Source organism: Gymnodraco acuticeps, unplaced genomic scaffold (assembly GCF_902827175.1).
Source record: "Gymnodraco acuticeps unplaced genomic scaffold, fGymAcu1.1, whole genome shotgun sequence".
In the NCBI taxonomy this organism is placed as follows: Eukaryota; Metazoa; Chordata; class Actinopteri; order Perciformes; family Bathydraconidae; genus Gymnodraco; species Gymnodraco acuticeps.
This window is the reverse complement of record NW_022990313.1, coordinates 4,429,179-4,446,974: the sequence shown is the minus strand read 5'-3', so window position 1 is coordinate 4,446,974 and position 17,796 is coordinate 4,429,179. Positions and strand designations below refer to the sequence as shown.

General features: G+C 40.4%; 1 protein-coding gene across 1 annotated transcript; it reads left to right on the top strand.

Moving 5' to 3' along the window:
* The first annotated feature begins 514 nt into the window (after positions 1 to 514).
* Positions 515 to 17,356, top strand: hspa9 (heat shock protein 9). Its single transcript, XM_034222855.1, has 15 exons — positions 515 to 820; positions 1,847 to 1,905; positions 2,145 to 2,232; positions 6,971 to 7,152; positions 7,571 to 7,695; positions 7,786 to 7,859; positions 8,477 to 8,583; positions 9,035 to 9,290; positions 9,503 to 9,712; positions 10,039 to 10,266; positions 10,483 to 10,705; positions 12,573 to 12,667; positions 13,218 to 13,310; positions 15,283 to 15,423; positions 16,047 to 17,356. Exons 1-15 carry the CDS (start codon positions 740 to 742, stop codon positions 16,179 to 16,181), a joined length of 2,097 nt encoding a protein of 698 aa, XP_034078746.1. The 5' UTR covers positions 515 to 739; the 3' UTR covers positions 16,182 to 17,356.
* Positions 17,357 to 17,796: the final 440 nt, after the last annotated feature.

The window sequence follows — 17,796 nt, the reverse complement described above, 5'->3', positions numbered from 1 at the left end:
ATAATATGATCAACCCCCTTCTGATTATCCTGAAGTCCTGTCCTCTGCTTTTGGGTTTAGACCTCATTCTTGTACTATACGTCTTATTGTCTCCCTCTCAAAAATATATGCATAATAATGAGTTGTATATCGTTAACGTGTTACACCACTGACACAAATTGTATTGTATTGTACCCATTACACGTAAGTTCATTCAGCATCACTCACTGATGCAACACATGTGACACCGGTGTCCCCGCACACCCATCTACATTACATCCATGGTTACATCATGACCTTCACATGGCCACTACGCATGTGTGCCCTTTTCTGTTACTGATCAAAAAGAGGCAAAAATAGCAGAAATGTGCTACGATTGAGTATCAAGCATTTTTCTAATTTCGTATGCATATAATATAAAGAATAAAAAATGTACTTACATGTTATAAAGAATTATATAATGTTGCTTAAACCATTAATATCACTCAGGCAGTAAATGTGAAGCCCGATTCGGGGTCCTTCAGCGGTGCTGGTGCAACATGTGTTGGATAATTCTAGAAAAGCTTCGCAGTTGCTCTTGTGTTGGACCTTAGCTCGAGCTCGAACCCTCTAAGCGGCTACCCCTGGAAAAGAACCCCGGAGAGTAGACATCTTTTTGTTTTTCTTCGCTTTTCAACATTTCAGGGAGCTCCTTTCTACACTAGACGTTTTATTACGTTGGCATTTATTTTTACATTAGCTTGTTAGCCGAGTTGTCAAAATGTTGAGTGTCGCCCAAATAGTTTCAAGGTCTCTCCCGAAAAAGAACTCCACAACAAATGTCTCCTCTTTGGTGAAGAAGGTGGGTTGCAAAATAATGTATTTTAGGTTAAACAGTTGTTAATATCAGTGACGAGTGTATGTATAAGATTTGACAATCTGCCGGCTAGCTTAGCATGCTAAATGTGTTAGCTTGGAGCTAGCTTACCTCATCGTGACTACCAATATGTCACTTGTGGCGTTAGTTAGCTAACATTGGCTCGGTGTTATTCCTCTCCTTTTAATAATCACGGTATTAAGAGTTTGTGCATACTTGCTAACAATGCGTTAGGGACACCAGATGTTTGGAGCTAAGGTAACCGTATGCAGTACCTGTCATGTGTTGAAACTACAATCTACAAAGAGTTACAATTATTTCTGTATGTGTGTCATTTATTAGATGTAAGTAATGACTGAATTAGTATCTAATTTACTAGATTTAAGTTAAGCATGCGTGTTGTAAGAGAATGGCTCACGATTAATGTGACCTTCAATGAGTGCATCCCCACCCCCTAACATGGTGCAACATTTGTTACATGTTGTTCCTAAGTTTAATACATTCAGAAGCCTTTGATCGTCTGCTTATCAACATATTAAAGGCTGTTATGTTGTACGTGAGCTAATCGACTTCTAGCACAGTGTCACCTTCCTTATGCATTTGATCACCCACAGATTTAAAGGTTAATGTCATGTCTGTCCTGTTCGAATGAAATCCCTTAAGCTTACAGTTGTTCGTGGTCTACTCTGAGAAATGTCTAAATCAAACATCATTTATTGTAATATCATGTCATTTGTGGCATACTTCTTTGTGACTGGAGTATCATAATTGTATAACAACCCTGTTGTACAATACCACTTAACATGTGCAGTTGTAAAATGCATAATATTTACTATTGTGATAATCATGGCTGCTACTTTAGGACTATTACATGGCACTTTCTTAAATGTTACTTGTTTCTACTTCATTACTGTTATGCAATGCTGCTACTTATTTGTAACCATGGATGTGTACTTTTTAAATGATCTCTAATTAACATGTGTTTGTATCTGTTTTGCTGTTTCTAAACAGGCTTCCTGGAGCGGCTTCCAACCCGATGCTCTCAGGGCTCTGTCCAGAAGAGACTATGCGTGAGTAACATCAGCACAAAACCTATAATATCTTGGTGTACTGTAAAGATGTAGTTGATAAATTGGTGCTGATCGTAAAGTCAAAGCGTCATTTATTTACATAATCAAAAATACTTTACATGTGTTCCAATCCACTAATGGATTATTGAGATTAAGAGTTTTTCACAAGTACTCAGTTCTTGGTGGTTCTTGGTCATCCCTACTAATAATAACAACTGTGTATATGTTCTGTGTTGCAGGTCAGAGGCGGTCAAAGGCTCCGTCATTGGCATTGACCTGGGAACCACTAACTCATGTGTCGCCGTCATGGATGGGAAACAGGCAAAGGTGAGAATGAACTTCACTGAACACACAACTGTCATGGACAGTAAAGTATGTCGACTTTGTGACCTTAATTATGTTACAATTGTGCTTTTGAAATAGCTGGGTTTATTACATTTGTGTTTACGTGAACTCGGTGTAGTTCAGAATCTCTGGCCTTCACATTTAGGTGGTCACACACACACACACACATATTCTTAATCAACATGACTTGGGACAGGATTATTTATGGGGAATTGGGGGGGGGTTCTGGGATTGGTCCACTTGGACCTGGGCATGGTTACGTCACTGTGACCAGGAAGAAGCAAATGGAAAAAGAGAAATGTCCAACGAGGCGATCTGGGGCAGCACAGACGGGTCTTCTCTGTGTTAGAGTTTTACTCGCTACAGGGTGCACTTTGAGGGTTTGTGACTCTGCTGACCGTTTACATGCAGAACAAGCTACATAACACACAAGGGGACGGGTAATAACCAGACAAGCATGACGTGGGACCTTTAACACTTGATTATATTTCACATCATTCATCCAAATCTGTAAAGGTATTAATACATGTAGTGGAGTAAAAGTACACCTTTTACCTCTGAACTGTAGAGGAGCAGAAGAACAAAGTAGCAAGACATTGAAATACTTAAATAAAGTACAAGTATCTCAAAATTGTACCCAAGTATAGTACTTGAGTTTATGAACTTAGTTACTTTACACCAGTGGCTATACGGATAGAATATACCCTCCAGAAAAATGCGGGCTAAAATCCTTGATTATGCGATCAAACAGGGTTTTATGTGATTTTATGCGGTGAAATTGCGGGAAGTTGTGAAATATGCGGAAAAAATAAATATTGGGATGTCTTATTTATTTATTCTCTCTCACACACAACCTGCCACTAACGTTAAACCCCTTTACTATTCAATTTAACACATTACATGTTTATTTATTGTAAAAGCAATTGGGCTATTTTAATCACACTCTCTCACACACTCACACACACACACACTTCTCCGCCTCATTCTGTTTTCATTTACTCGTTCGTTATCTGACCAGCTTCAATCTTGTAGGCTTCTCACCTCGTTTCTTGTAGCCCTCGAAAGGGTTTTGGAGGTTGATGCCTCGGTGAACGACAGTTGTTTGGCTTTCTTCTCCGCAGCAGCAGAAAGCATGTTTGAATGAATCAAAGTGGGTCGTCACTGTGGATTTTCTCTTATACTCCAACACACAGTTGCACGGGGTGCAGAATAGTTTCCCCTAGGGCTGTGCGATTATGGCAAAAATCATAATCACGATTATTTGGTCAATAATTGATATCACGATTATTTTGACGATTATTCATTGACCATTTATTGAACTTTAAAACAAATAATATTTTACCAATAAACAAGATCAATAAATATGTTGGAGCGCTCTTCCAAAACCATACTAAACATATATTAATATGATAAATAAAAATAAATTAGACCCAAATAAATGAAATCAAACATGTTGCAGTCCACTGTCACAACCTACTGAAAACTCCTTAACATATAGCCAACATGTTGGTAAAACATATTCAACATATTCCACTCAGTTAAACGTTGAAGGCTGGCCAACCGTCATGGTCCAGAAGTAACAGGAAATAAATGTTGAACTACAATTTAAGACCAAATACAAATGTTTTGGCCACCATGGCAAATGCTGGTAGGGCTGCTCATTTCATCTCTTAAAGATTGTTCGCAAGAAACACCAGCCTGTTTACATGGTCTGGTTTCAGAGATGAGCGCAGGCAGGTGACGATATTGCCACCTGTACTGAAGACCCTCTCTGAAGAGGAACTTGTGGCAGTGCTGCCACATATGACACAGGACAAAAAGAAAAGACTCTGAACCCTTTCTTTGCCATTATATAAAAACAGTGTTGCTACAAAAGTATAAATGAGGCTTACTAATAAGACAACTCAGATCTGAAGCTACACAGTAATCTGCTGCAGCAACAGTGCAATAAAAAAGACAACATTAATAGAATCAAACCCATTTTTTGTTGCATTTTATTAGAGTATAAAAAGAAATGCCTTTAAAATAGGATGCAAGCAACAATAGTTTCTGAACTGATAGACTATAATCAATTTAAACAGAACAGATCTGAATGTTTGCATTCTTATACCATTTTGTACAATAATTATCATGAATAAATTCAAACAAACAAAAACTTACAGCTGATTAATAACGGTATCCAAATTGAGTTTTTATTATATCAAAAACCTGTTGAAATGCTGCTGTTATTTTTACTGTCCCACAAAAGCGCGTCGCAGCCTCCAGGAATGCTTCTTTCATAACTTCGCCGTCGTTGAAAGACTTCATGTGTTTCTCAAGAACGTGACTGACACGATAAGATGCTCTGGTAGCAGCCTTGCTCTTGTTGTTGGGCCTGGTGGAAATGGACTGCTGTGCATTTAGCTGTGCTTTCAGGCCCCTCCCCTTTTGGAGCGTAGGACAGAATTAGGAGGGAATTCCGTCTCGTAGCGTTTGTGCAGTTTTGAAATGCCGCTCCTAAATTACCCTTCTTCGATAAAGCCACGCTCGCATTGCAGATGAGACAGATGGACTTTGAATTGGAATAGATACAAAAATAATGATCCTCCCACTCGGAGTGAAAATTATATATTTTGGGCTTTTTTGCTTCTGCCATAATTGCGGTCTTGTGTGTGTGCGGACTGTCACTCCTGTTGACCATCCATGCTGTTGACACGGACAAAGTCAGCGAACTAGTGCACTGCTCAAAGCCACGCCCGGACACATGGGGTGAGGCCGGCCAATCACAAAGCTTTGATGCGTTCAAGTGCATTATTCTGGCACGGGAACATTATGTTACAGGACATTAACGATAAAACAGAATATTGTTCTATTTTTAGACACATCTCGCGATCGACTGGGAATCTCCCCGCGACCCTTCTTTTTAACTAGTTGCTGCTCTTGTTCTGACATCTTCGCTCGCGCTGAACACTCACAACACATGTCACTCCCACGTGGCCGAGTGGGCTTTTAGGGAGGGGCGAAAGCGCACCCAGCAAAATAATCGTATTTTGTCAATTATGCTGTTTTCCTAATCGTCGCAAACCGTAATCGCGATTAAAATACGATTAATTGCACAGCCCTAGTTTCCCCCCACTTTCGTGTAAGACATCGGGGCACTGCTTTGCCCGGTCTTTAGCAGAAATGTTCGTCGGTAAATGAGATGGATTAGATTTTTTCATTTTGGTGTTTTCTCTCTCGTGTGACGTCGCGTCATCATCATCATCACTACACGTCAAGACGAGTTAACTTTTTTTCCCTCAACTTTGTGTGGAAAAATGCGGGGATTATGCGGCCTTTTGATAAATATGCGGCCTTTTAAAAATCTGCGCCATTTTGCTGATTATGCGGTAAATTCTGCGATCGCAGAATCGCGTTTTTCTGGAGGGGATAATAGAAAGACTAAGCCTTGCACAGAGGCATGAAAATACATTTTCAAAATGCTCAACAGTGCTGCCAGAATTATAAACCGACTGCTACACAATTAAAATAAATGCTTTTATATATTTCTATTAGATGTAACTCTTTGGCGTTTCTGTTATTATTACCTGCTGCTTTAGTTGCTCTGACTGCTAACATCCTGTTATTCCTCATTTTAATGCTGATATTCCGGGGGGGTGCTCGGGTCCTTGTCACCTTTTTCATACCTGATGAGTTTGCATCCCTGATTATTGATAACCAATTTCTTGGTTATAGTTTGCTCCCATACCATTTTCTAACATACTAATACACATCTTTGTTAATGTTGTGACAACATATTTTAGCTTGGGGAAAAAAACCAACCCATTTTGAATCAGTTTTCCACGCGGCATGCTTTGTGAGCAGGGAAGCATGTTCAAGCTTTTTCCACAAAGTTAATACCAACACCACATCAAAAACATTTGTAAGCTTGAGATACAAAACTTAGTCTGACATGTTAGTTTCTTCTTGATGTACATTATTTTAAAGCGTTGATAAGAGGTGTAAATCACCACACCATATCATATACATTATTCGGAAGACATTTGCAGATGTCACGAAGTCTGCTACAAACACATTTCAATTGCACTCGGGGCCCGGGATGTATATGATCTGACAGAAGAGCATGAGACGGATAACCTGCCTTTCCCTCAGTGCTAATGGCACTTCAGAGATTTAGCAGGGCAGGAATACAACCAATCAGAGCCGGGGATTCTCTAACGCAGCGCCAGTCACTGTTTTTCTCTATGTCAGTCTCCTATCTTGCCCCGACTCGGTATATTCTCCAAGTTTGGAACCACCAGTTTTTACTTAAGTTGAAATATACCTTGTTGGCACCTTGAACGATGCCACCATGTTTGTTTATTAAAGTGTCATTCTTTTAAGATAGTTTGCTGTCTGAACTCTGCAGTGTCACTCAATTGCAGAGCTCATATATTTGCTTAGGGAAGTTTATTTTTGGCAAACATGGGTGTTTGGAGAATTACTTTTCAACAAGTTCTGACATCTCCATTTTTATTAACTCAATTCTGATACGGTTACAGTTTATTATCATTGAAAAATGTATCATTTTGCAAAATAATTTAATTGATTTAAGATAAATAATTGTTTATCATCAGAAAGCTCTAAGAGAAACTATTATGCATATACATTACAGCAGTTTAACGGAAGACTTGGGTACGCCATGCAAGGGAATAATGCCTCTGCCAGGGTAAATGAACTGAAGAACTTCTCCTCCCCTCAGGTGTTGGAGAACGCAGAGGGAGCTAGGACAACTCCTTCTGTCATCGCCTTCACAAGCGAGGGGGAGCGCCTGGTGGGCATGCCCGCCAAACGCCAGTCAGTCACCAATCCTCAGAACACACTGTACGCCACCAAGAGACTGATCGGACGCCGCTATGACGACGCTGAGGTGCAGAACGACATGTGAGTGACCTTTGGCATTCTACATTACTCCTGCACTCGTGAATGGTTTCCCTTAGGGTGTAAGCAGGGTGTAAGGACAATGTCCCTGAGGACAATATGTGATATTGGGTCAGTGGTTCGCAAACTTTTTCTGTCAGGCCCCCCCTTCGGAGAAAAAAGAAAAGTTGGGTTAGGGTAACCCCATGTCGCCTCTTTATGTGCGTCGTTATGTTCCTCGTACTACTTGTGTACTTTAAAGCGGCATCGTTTACAAAATGCGAGCGATTTTTCAAGTTGTCCGTCTTTCTTGAAAAATCCGAAGTGTTGCCAAACGTTTGACTCCAGAGGGTTAAAGACAAAATGACTGAACGGATAAACAGATGAATAAACCTGATTCATTAGCCTAAAGATGTTAAATATGCCTTTTTTCTGTTCACAGGAAGAACGTCCCCTACAAGATTGTGCGTGCTTCTAACGGTGACGCCTGGCTGGAGGCTCATGGGAAACTGTACTCCCCCAGCCAGGCTGGAGCCTTCGTCCTGATGAAGATGAAGGAGACTGCAGGTATGAGCAAACGGTGCCCGTGTTTCTTTGATGTTTTATTATCTATACATGAGCATTGGTTATAGTAATGATTTTATATTTGTGTTGCAGAGAACTTCCTGGGAACCAAAGTGAAGAACGCTGTGGTCACCGTACCAGCATACTTCAACGACTCCCAAAGACAGGTACGCTCACACACACTCAGCATGATGCTCTGACGGACCAGTCTGAATCCATTTGGTCAGTGGAGTTGGTCTGACTGATAATAATAAATATATATACATAAATCAATGTGAGCACTAAAACAATCCGATAAGCAATTATCTTTCAGAAATAACAGCAGACATCTCATGGGTTTATCTAGAAAAATATAGTATGAGGTTGCTAACGTCACTTCCGTAATTTTTTTGACGGCAACAATAATTCTTTACGTCCTCTACAGAAAAAAGGACGGTAAAAGAAAAGGTCTAATTCAGAAATCACAGTTTAAGTGTAAGCATGCTGCCTGCCGCTCGTCCGCCGGCAGACCTACTGGACATCCATCCCCTATTTGTTCTGAACTTTATCAAAACAAATGTCTGGCGGTTTATTTGACACGATTTTCATATTTGTTGTGTAATTAGAGTTTTTGACGAAAACAAAATATTGTTTTCGAAGAAGGACACGCATGGATGTACACTGCAATGTGAGAGGGCGGCAGACAAATAAAGATGTTGTGTATCCCTGGTGCTGCATTAAAAGTGTGGACAAAATATTTGCAAACACAATATTCTCAAATATGTTTTATTGTGTTTTTTTTTAGGCTACCAAAGATGCGGGTCAGATCGCTGGTCTGAACGTCCTGCGTGTGATCAACGAGCCCACAGCCGCTGCGCTGGCCTACGGTCTGGAGAAAACTGAGGATAAAGTGTGAGTGGAGAATTCATTCACGGGCCAGATCCTGTTAAAGAGAAAACCAAAGAACTGTTCAAAAAGCAATCGAAGGGTAAAAGTAGAAATGAATGTATAACTTATTTTTCTTGAATGTAATTAGAAAAATAAGGGTAGATAAATGAGAATTTAGGGTCCTCTCAGTGGAAAGTTTACTTATGTTTCATATGAATGACTATTTATTGTATTCGTAGTAGAAGTTTGTATGTCTGTTTTTGTGTATGTGGCTTTAGTGTGTAAATGGGTATTTAGATTGTATGCGTGTGTGGACCCCCGAAAGAACGTCCATTAGTCATGCTAACGGGGATCATAATAAAGACGCAAGAGGGGCCTGGTACTGAAGGACAAGTGATGGTGCTGCATAAGGAAACACTGTCCGGTCATTTCTTCAGCTTTTGACGTGTTATTGAAATGACCTTTCCGTTTCCAGTATTGCCGTCTATGACCTGGGTGGAGGTACGTTTGATATCTCTGTCCTGGAGATCCAGAAGGGGGTTTTTGAGGTGAAGTCTACCAACGGAGACACCTTCCTTGGAGGAGAGGACTTCGACCAGCACCTCCTCAGACACATTGTCAAGGAGTTCAAGAGAGAGTCTGGTGTGGATCTGACAAAAGACAACATGGCTCTGCAGAGAGTCCGGGAGGCTGCTGAGAAGGCCAAGTGTGAGCTGTCCTCTTCTCTGCAGGTAACATAACCCTCATAGTCCCTCATGCAACAGGCCTCAAGTCAAAATACACTCCATGAGAAATTCATAGTTATACCTAAAAACATTTTGGCATGCGGTTTATTCTTCACTGATTTAATATGTTATTAAATATCAAGAAGACCCCTTTAGTGAGTTATTTTTATTAAAATGTTTTCCTGTTTATTTAAAACGCTGGATATTCTCTCTTCCAGACGGACATCAACCTGCCCTACCTGACCATGGACGCCTCCGGCCCCAAACATCTGAATATAAAGCTGACCCGCTCTCAGTTTGAAGGCATCGTGGGTGACCTGATCCGACGCACAGTGGCTCCCTGTCAGAAGGCCATGCAGGACGCTGAGGTGTCCAAGGGAGACATCGGGGAGGTGCTCCTGGTGGGAGGCATGAGCCGCATGCCAAAGGTAAACACACCGTGTACAACGCGGTTACATCCACAACACTACTGTTTCTAATTAGTGCAGAAGCTTTCCATTATTATATTGAGTATTCTAATGTTGAAATACTTTTGAGTTATTAAAGAGCAAAGTTAATTAAGGGAGACCAAAACAAGTCATCTGTTTCCTCTCAACATTTGTAATGCAAACAAATACAAATAAAAGGCTCCCTACATGCTTGCAAATAACCCATTTTAGGAGATTTTCCCCATAGAAAAATGGCGCTCTGTAAGGAACAAAGACGAACGTACTCGCCAGAAGTTTACCTGAATGCATCATTGTTTCTCCTGCAGGTTCAGCAGACGGTGCAGGATCTGTTTGGCCGTGCGCCCAGCAAATCAGTCAACCCCGACGAGGCCGTTGCCATCGGAGCAGCCATCCAGGGTGGTGTTTTGGCCGGTGATGTCACTGATGTGCTGCTGCTGGATGTGACACCACTGTCTCTGGGTATCGAGACCCTGGGCGGTGTCTTCACCAAACTCATCAACAGGAACACCACTATCCCCACCAAGAAGAGCCAGGTACTGACAGATGCTTCAGCTTTATAGTGAGCTGTTGCCTCTTTGCCATTTAAAAAAAGCTGTTAGCAGGTGTTTTATATATATATATATATATATATATATATATATATATATATATATATATATATATATATATATATATATATATATATATATATATAAATAAATATAAAAAAAGTGTATACATGTCCTAATGTATCTCACTGCTCCCTCCAGGTGTTTTCCACAGCAGCTGACGGTCAGACTCAGGTGGAGATCAAGGTGTGTCAGGGGGAGCGAGAGATGGCTGCTGACAACAAGGTGATGGGTCAGTTCACTCTGGTGGGACTCCCACCCGCCCCCCGCGGTGTTCCTCAGGTGGAGGTCACCTTTGACATCGACGCCAACGGCATCGTCCACGTCTCCGCCAAGGACAAGGGAACGGGCCGCGAACAGCAGAGTGAGTGTCACATAATGAGCTGAACTTAAGAATTGACTGCTAAGTCTTCAGTTAGAATGAATATGAATAGAGTGGAGCAGTGATGACATATTTCTGTAGGCCTACCAGAAAGTTAGCGTCACAAGGATCCCTCGTCAAAAAGTGTTAGGAATATCAAGAAATGAGGATCTGTGGCAAACAATCATTTGGTTTCATGACAGTTGCACTATATTACATAAAATACATTTTGATATAAACATACGTTGAAGAAAATATGTACAAAGAAATAGTAATGTTTATGATACTGAACTCCACATATTAACACCACTTTGTGATTGTTTTTGAAGCATAAATGCAATTGCCAGAAATAAAAAGCTAACGTTAGGCTATAAACAAACGACATCCCGGTCTTATGGCTGTGCTTACAGCAGGCATTACAAAGATAATACAAATAAACACCACAGGTATACAATACATGTTTAAAAGGCATACTGTAGTTCGAATATGAGCAGCTCAATTAAAAGCAGCGGCAAAGAGATATGTTTTTAGTCTGGATTTAAAAATAGTAAGCGTTTCTGCGGACGTGCATGATTTGGGTAGTTTGTTCCAGAGTGTCGGGGCATAATAGCTGAATGCTGCCTCTCCATGTTTTGTTGTTACTGTCGGAGCCGATAGCAGACCCGTCCCAGAAGACCTGAGGCACCTTGATGGCTCGTAATTATGCAGGAGTTCAACAATATACTTTGGTCCTAAACCATGTAATGATTTAAAAACTAGCAATAGTACTTTAAAATCTATTCTTTGGCCGACTGGAAGCCAGTGTAGAGACTTCAGAACCGGACTGATGTGATCCACTCTTTTAGTGTTAGTGAGGACTCGAGCAGCAGCGTTCTGGATCAGCTGCAGCTTTCTGATGAATTTTTTTAGTCAGCCCTGTGAATACACTATTGCAGTAGGCGAGTCTACTGAAGATAAAAGCATGGACAAGCTTTTCTAAATCCTGTTGTGATATTAGTTTTTTAATCCTCGATATATTCTTCAGGTGGTAGTATGCAGACCTAATGACTGTTGTAATGTGGCTGTTGAAATTCAGGCCTGAGTACATCACTACACCCAGATTTCTTGCTTTGTGAGTTACTTTGTAGTCTGCCGACTGAAGCTCTGTGATTACTTTTAATCGGTCCTTCTTTGCTCCAAAAACAATGATCTCAGTTTTTTGTTTGCTCAGTTGGAGAAAGTTCTGAGTCATCCAGTCAGTGATGTGCTCAATGTTCTAATCGGAGAATAGTCTCCCGGTGTGATTTTAAAATAAATCTGGGTGTCGTCTGCATAGATGTGATAACTTAGATCGCTCTTTTTAATAATTTCAGCCAGAGGTAGCATATAAATATTAAAAAGCAAATGTGGAGCCTTGAGGAACCCCGCATGACAAGTTTTTCTGTCCTTTAAGTAGGTACTAAACCAATTTAGAGCTGTTGCTGAAACTCCCTCCCAGTTTTCTAGTAACCACTGTTTTATGACGTTCTAGAAGCTTCAGACATTCACCTGTTGGGTATTTACTTACGTATTTATATCGTAGAACAAAACTTGAAAATCTCTCAAGCTTGTGTTGACCACAGATCTTAATTCGGGAATCTAGCCAAAAAACGTCAGGACGATGGAACCGGATGTTGTAACATGCTGACTCATTTCCGGGTTCTAGGACTCATTCTTGCACCAATCCATTCATGTAGCTGCATGAACAAACAGTGAATATTTGGTTAATCCAAAGGTTCGTTAATGAGTTTGGTTTAGAAGAGCATTTGGGGAGCTAAATGTGTTATTAGTTGAAATGGTCCGATGTAAATGTGGAGCGGCTCTTTGCTGAGCGTCTCTGCTCTCTCCTCAGTTGTGATCCAGTCATCAGGAGGTCTCAGTAAAGATGACATCGAGAACATGATCAAGAATGCTGAGAAGTACGCAGAGGAGGACCGCAGGAGGAAGGTAAAGACCGGAAACGCTGAAGTGCATTACCACCACAACAATGAGTCCATTTATTTTGAAGTGGCTTTTAAGACGCAAGTCCAGGTTGATTTGGCTCAGAGTTTCAGTAGTTCCATAGAATGTCCCTTATTTCTGCCCCCTCACTTACAGGCAGGAGACTGTGCATATATCAGCACAGGTATCATACCTGTGATATCATATATATATATATAATGATATATCATATCACAGGTATCATACAATGCACTATGTAAAGAACTCTAGTATATGTATTATATTCTAATGTTTAAAGTGTATATACATTTTAAACTACTATACTAGGGTTCTTTAACAGCATCTTTTCTTTGTTACATGTACTGCAAATATATTAATATTGCAATACTTTCATCAGAGGCTCAATCACCATGATTGTTTGTCATTAGACCATAGTCAGACTCTAGACATTTGTTTACTTACATGAAATCCTCCAGTTAGAGTATTTGGAATCTCTCTACATAGTTGTGGTCATTTACAGATCTGTTAGCTCTAACTCTCATTTGGTTGTTGACAGGACCGTGTGGAGGCCGTCAACATGGCTGAGGGCATCGTCCACGACACAGAATCCAAGATGGAGGAGTTCAAGGATCAGCTTCCTGCTGATGAGGTAACATTACTCTTTGTTGTTCAAACTAGCTAATACACAACTCAGCATTTCTGAGGACACTGAAAACAAAGTGTAGCATCTGCTCTATAATACTAAATAACAGACATTTCCAGATGTACTTCACCTTTCTTTATGGATATCATTATTGAGGAAATGGGTGGTAACATTTATATAGCTCCCTGAATAATGATCCTGAAGAACCTGCCAACATGTAACACTCTCTGCTGGACTATCCTTTTGTACCGCCTTTTTATTATTATCATTATTCTGATGGTTAATCCTCCAGTGTGTACCCTAAAGACTCAAAACTCACCTCCTTCCACTCCACTTCGAGCAATACAATTACTATCAACGCACTTATATACTAACTAAGCCCTTATATACTAGCTAAGCCCCCTTATATACTAGCTAAGCCCCCTTATATACTAACTAAGCCCTTATATACTAACTAAGCCCCCTTATATACTAGCTAAGCCCCCTTATATACTAACTAAGCCCTTATATACTAACTAAGCCCCCTTATATACTAACTAAGCCCTTATATACTAACTAAGCCCTTATATAATACTAACTAAGCCCTTATATACTAACTAAGCCCTTATATACTAACTAAGCCCTTATATACTAACTAAGCCCTTATATACTAACTAAGCCCTTATATACTAACTAAGCCCTTATATACTAACTAAGCCCTTATATACTAACTAAGCCCTTATATACTAACTAAGCCCCCTTATATACTAGCTAAGCCCCCTTATATACTAACTAACTAAGCCCCTTATATACTAGCTAAGCCCCCTTATATACTAACTAAGCACTTATATACTAACTAAGCCCCTTATATACTAACTGAGCCCTTATATACTAACTAGCCCCCTTATATACTAACTAAGCCCTTATATACTAACTAAGCCCTTATATACTAACTAAGCCCTTATATACTAACTAAGCCCTTATATACTACTAAGCCCCCTTATATACTAACTAAGCCCCCTTAGTCTAAGCCCCCTTATATACTAACTAAGCCCCCTTATATACTAACTAAGCCCCCCTTATATACTAGCTAAGCCCCCTTATATACTAACTGAGCCCCCTTATATACTAACTGAGCCCCCTTATATACTAACTGAGCCCCCTTATATACTAACTGAGCCCCCTTATATACTAACTGAGCCCCCTTATATACTAACTGAGCCCCCTTATATACTAACTGAGCCCCCTTATATACTAACTGAGCCCCCTTATATACTAGCTGAGCCCCCTTATATACTAACTGAGCCCCCTTATATACTAACTAAGCCCCCTATATACTAACTAAGCCCCCTTATATACTAACTAAGCCCCCTTATATACTAGCTAAGCCCCCTTATATACTAGCTAAGCCCCCTTATATACTAGCTAAGCCCCCTTATATACTAGCTAAGCCCCCTTATATACTAACTAAGCCCCCTTATATACTAACTAAGCCCCCTTATATACTAACTAAGCCCCCTTATATACTAACTAAGCACTTATATACTAACTAAGCCCCCTTATATACTAACTAAGCCCCCTTATATACCTTATATACTAGCTAAGCCCCCTTATATACTAACTAAGCACTTATATACTAACTAAGCCCCCTTATATACTAACTAAGCCCCCTTATATACTAACTAAGCCCCCTTATATACTAGCTAAGCCCCCTTGTATACTAGCTAAGCCCCCTTGTATACTAACTAAGCACTTATATACTAATAAAGGACTGGCTTACCTAAAGCCAGTTGAGTAGCACTTGAAATGTTTGGCTCTATGAAACCTGATGTACTTATATGATTCTGTTTTCTTCAAGTTTGTATTTTCTTGGTCGAATGTACTTATTGTAAGTCTCTTTGGATAAAAGCCTCAGCTAAAGACAATGTAATGTACCCCTCATGTATTTTTCACACGAGCCATCTTTATTCATTCCTGTTTCCTCTCCGTCCGTCCTCAGTGCACCAAGCTGAAGGAGGAAATCACCAAGGTCAGGGACCTTCTGGCCAACAAGGACTCAGAAACGGGAGAGAACATCAAGCAGGCGGCCACCACCCTGCAGCAGGCCTCACTCAAACTCTTTGAGATGGCTTACAAAAAGGTAGGAACATGTGTGCTAAACATATCCCAGCGCAGAGCTGTCATTTCATTCCTGTGGAAAAAACGTTGTACTTTCATACCGTTTGGGAAAATGTAGTTTTAATTGCTACTCGATTCAAACTGTTAAATGTCCCTGCTAATGAGAGCAGTAACTAACAAATGGTATATCTCTTATTGAAGATCGATTTTTGGGGTGCTTTTAATCTAGACCTGTTTTTACTATCACCAGACAAAGAAAAGCAGCTTACAATGTAACACTTACCTGGGTGTTGGTACGGTTCTGGTTCCTGTTTTGGTCATGTTGATTAGTTTTATATCAGTTCTTGATTTCACAGGAAAAAAAACTATTTATACAAATGTGTTTGCCTTTTTATTTGATTTTAGATTTTAATTCACAATACACACATTTATGAGACTTCAATTCAGTTGCTGTTAACGAAAACTGTATTTGACATTTTTCCATAATAGATGTTTGGAATAGTACAGAGTAAACGCTGTCTTTATTTTAGTAACAAATGCCATGGTTCTCACTGACCTTATTGGCGAGAACGATTATAATATCAGTTGTAAATGAAGTGTTTGCAGTTTGAGTGACAGTGTTTGTGGTTCCCCCCCCCCCTCCAGATGGCAGCAGAGCGTGACGGCAGCAGCGGCAGTGGCAGCAGCAGTAGCGGCGGCAGTAGCGGCGGCAGCAGCAGTGGTGGCAGCAGCGGCAGCTCGGGCTCTTCAGAGGGCGAGAAGAAGGAGGGACAGCAGTAGATCTTTCACTTGTGTGTCAGTGTTTCCATGACAACGGTGGACCCTTGAGCGACGAGCTGAAGTCATTCTCACTATAATATATTATTCTACTGTGTTTTGGCAGTAAAATCCTCTAGCGAAATGATAAATGTCAATGTAGGCTCCTCCATGTCTGTCTGTAATTTAATTGTCCAAATCAAAGTCTGTTTATTTTTACACAGCTGTTGATTTACATTCTGAGGTAGTGAAGGTTCTGTTTTGTAGGTTCCATGTGGTTCTGCTCCATCCTCTGAAGAAGCTTGTCCATGGCTCTGATCATTTCATGTTTGTACCAGTTGAGCGGAGGACAGCCCTATGCAGTCTATAATGTAATATTGTGCTCTGCATCAGTTGGAGCATCTTGTTTTTAAAAGTGCGCTCATAGCAACCTGGAGGTGGGAAGTTACTGTATAAAACACTTTAAATACATGAGCCTTGTTCTGTCAGAAACGTGTCACTTGTCCTGGGTTCACTCTCAAGAGTTCTAAACCAATGCACATCTGTGATAATAATTCATTAGTCACGTTGGAGATCTGGAATTATGATCCTATTTGCCCTTATTTCTTCAACAACACGAGGCTTGCTACGTTGGGTCTTGTTTTATCCATATCTGACATTTTTAAACTGCTGGTGAAGCAGTGATAAGGGGGAAGGACAGAAAATAAATCAAATCTGTGTGTGGATGAGGTCAACCTTAGGTTTTCTTTTCTCATTTAATAAGAATGTAAAGCCTTGATTTGTGAGAACCCCAATTATTATTTTTTATATTTGCGTCCTTACTCAGCGTTCTGACTGAAACCATGTCTGAAAGATCTGCTGGCTAAACTAGCAACACAATCATCTGGTTTTGAAATGGAACAATTGAGGATGAGGCCTGGGTTTACTTCAGACAGATACTGGAATGCAGGATGAGCCTGGCCCGGTCATGCCTGCTGCCACAAAGTGCTCTGTGCAGTGTACCATCTGCTACTGGCTTGCCTGATAGTGTTCCATTGGACTCTACTCTTGAAAAGAGCGGTGAGGCAGCGTGTAGAACTGAATTAGGGGACGATCTGTTTTCTTTTTGTGTGGGCGGGATTATATAATGGAGTGGAAATTGAGGGCCAAGATAATAGTTGCTGTCTTTTCTAATAAAACATCTGAAATTTGAAATGTTACCCTGCTGTGATTTCATATTCCTTAGTGCATGCTAAAGTTTACTTCAATCTGTCAAGTCCTTATGTTTTAAATGTCCCCTATTATACTGTTTTTCATCAATATATTACAGGTCTCAGATATATACAGAACATGTCTCTGAAGGGTTTGGCTCCAAACACCAAACAGATCATTGCAGCGTCCCATAATCCTCTCTGTTTCGAGGAGTCGAGGAGGGGAAATGAGAAACCTTCCGTGTGTGAAGAAGCAGGAAATAAAAAGGAACTCACCTTGTCACCGGCAAGAGAGAAATCCTTTGAGCTCCAAACTGTTTCAGAGAGAATCCTTGATAATCCATGATATGGCGTTTCATCACGGCAGTATTTAGTTTAGACGGTAGCTGCCGGGTCCCGCATGAGCTCAAACCCCTTTTCTTTCTTTTCTTTTACACATTTCTTTATTT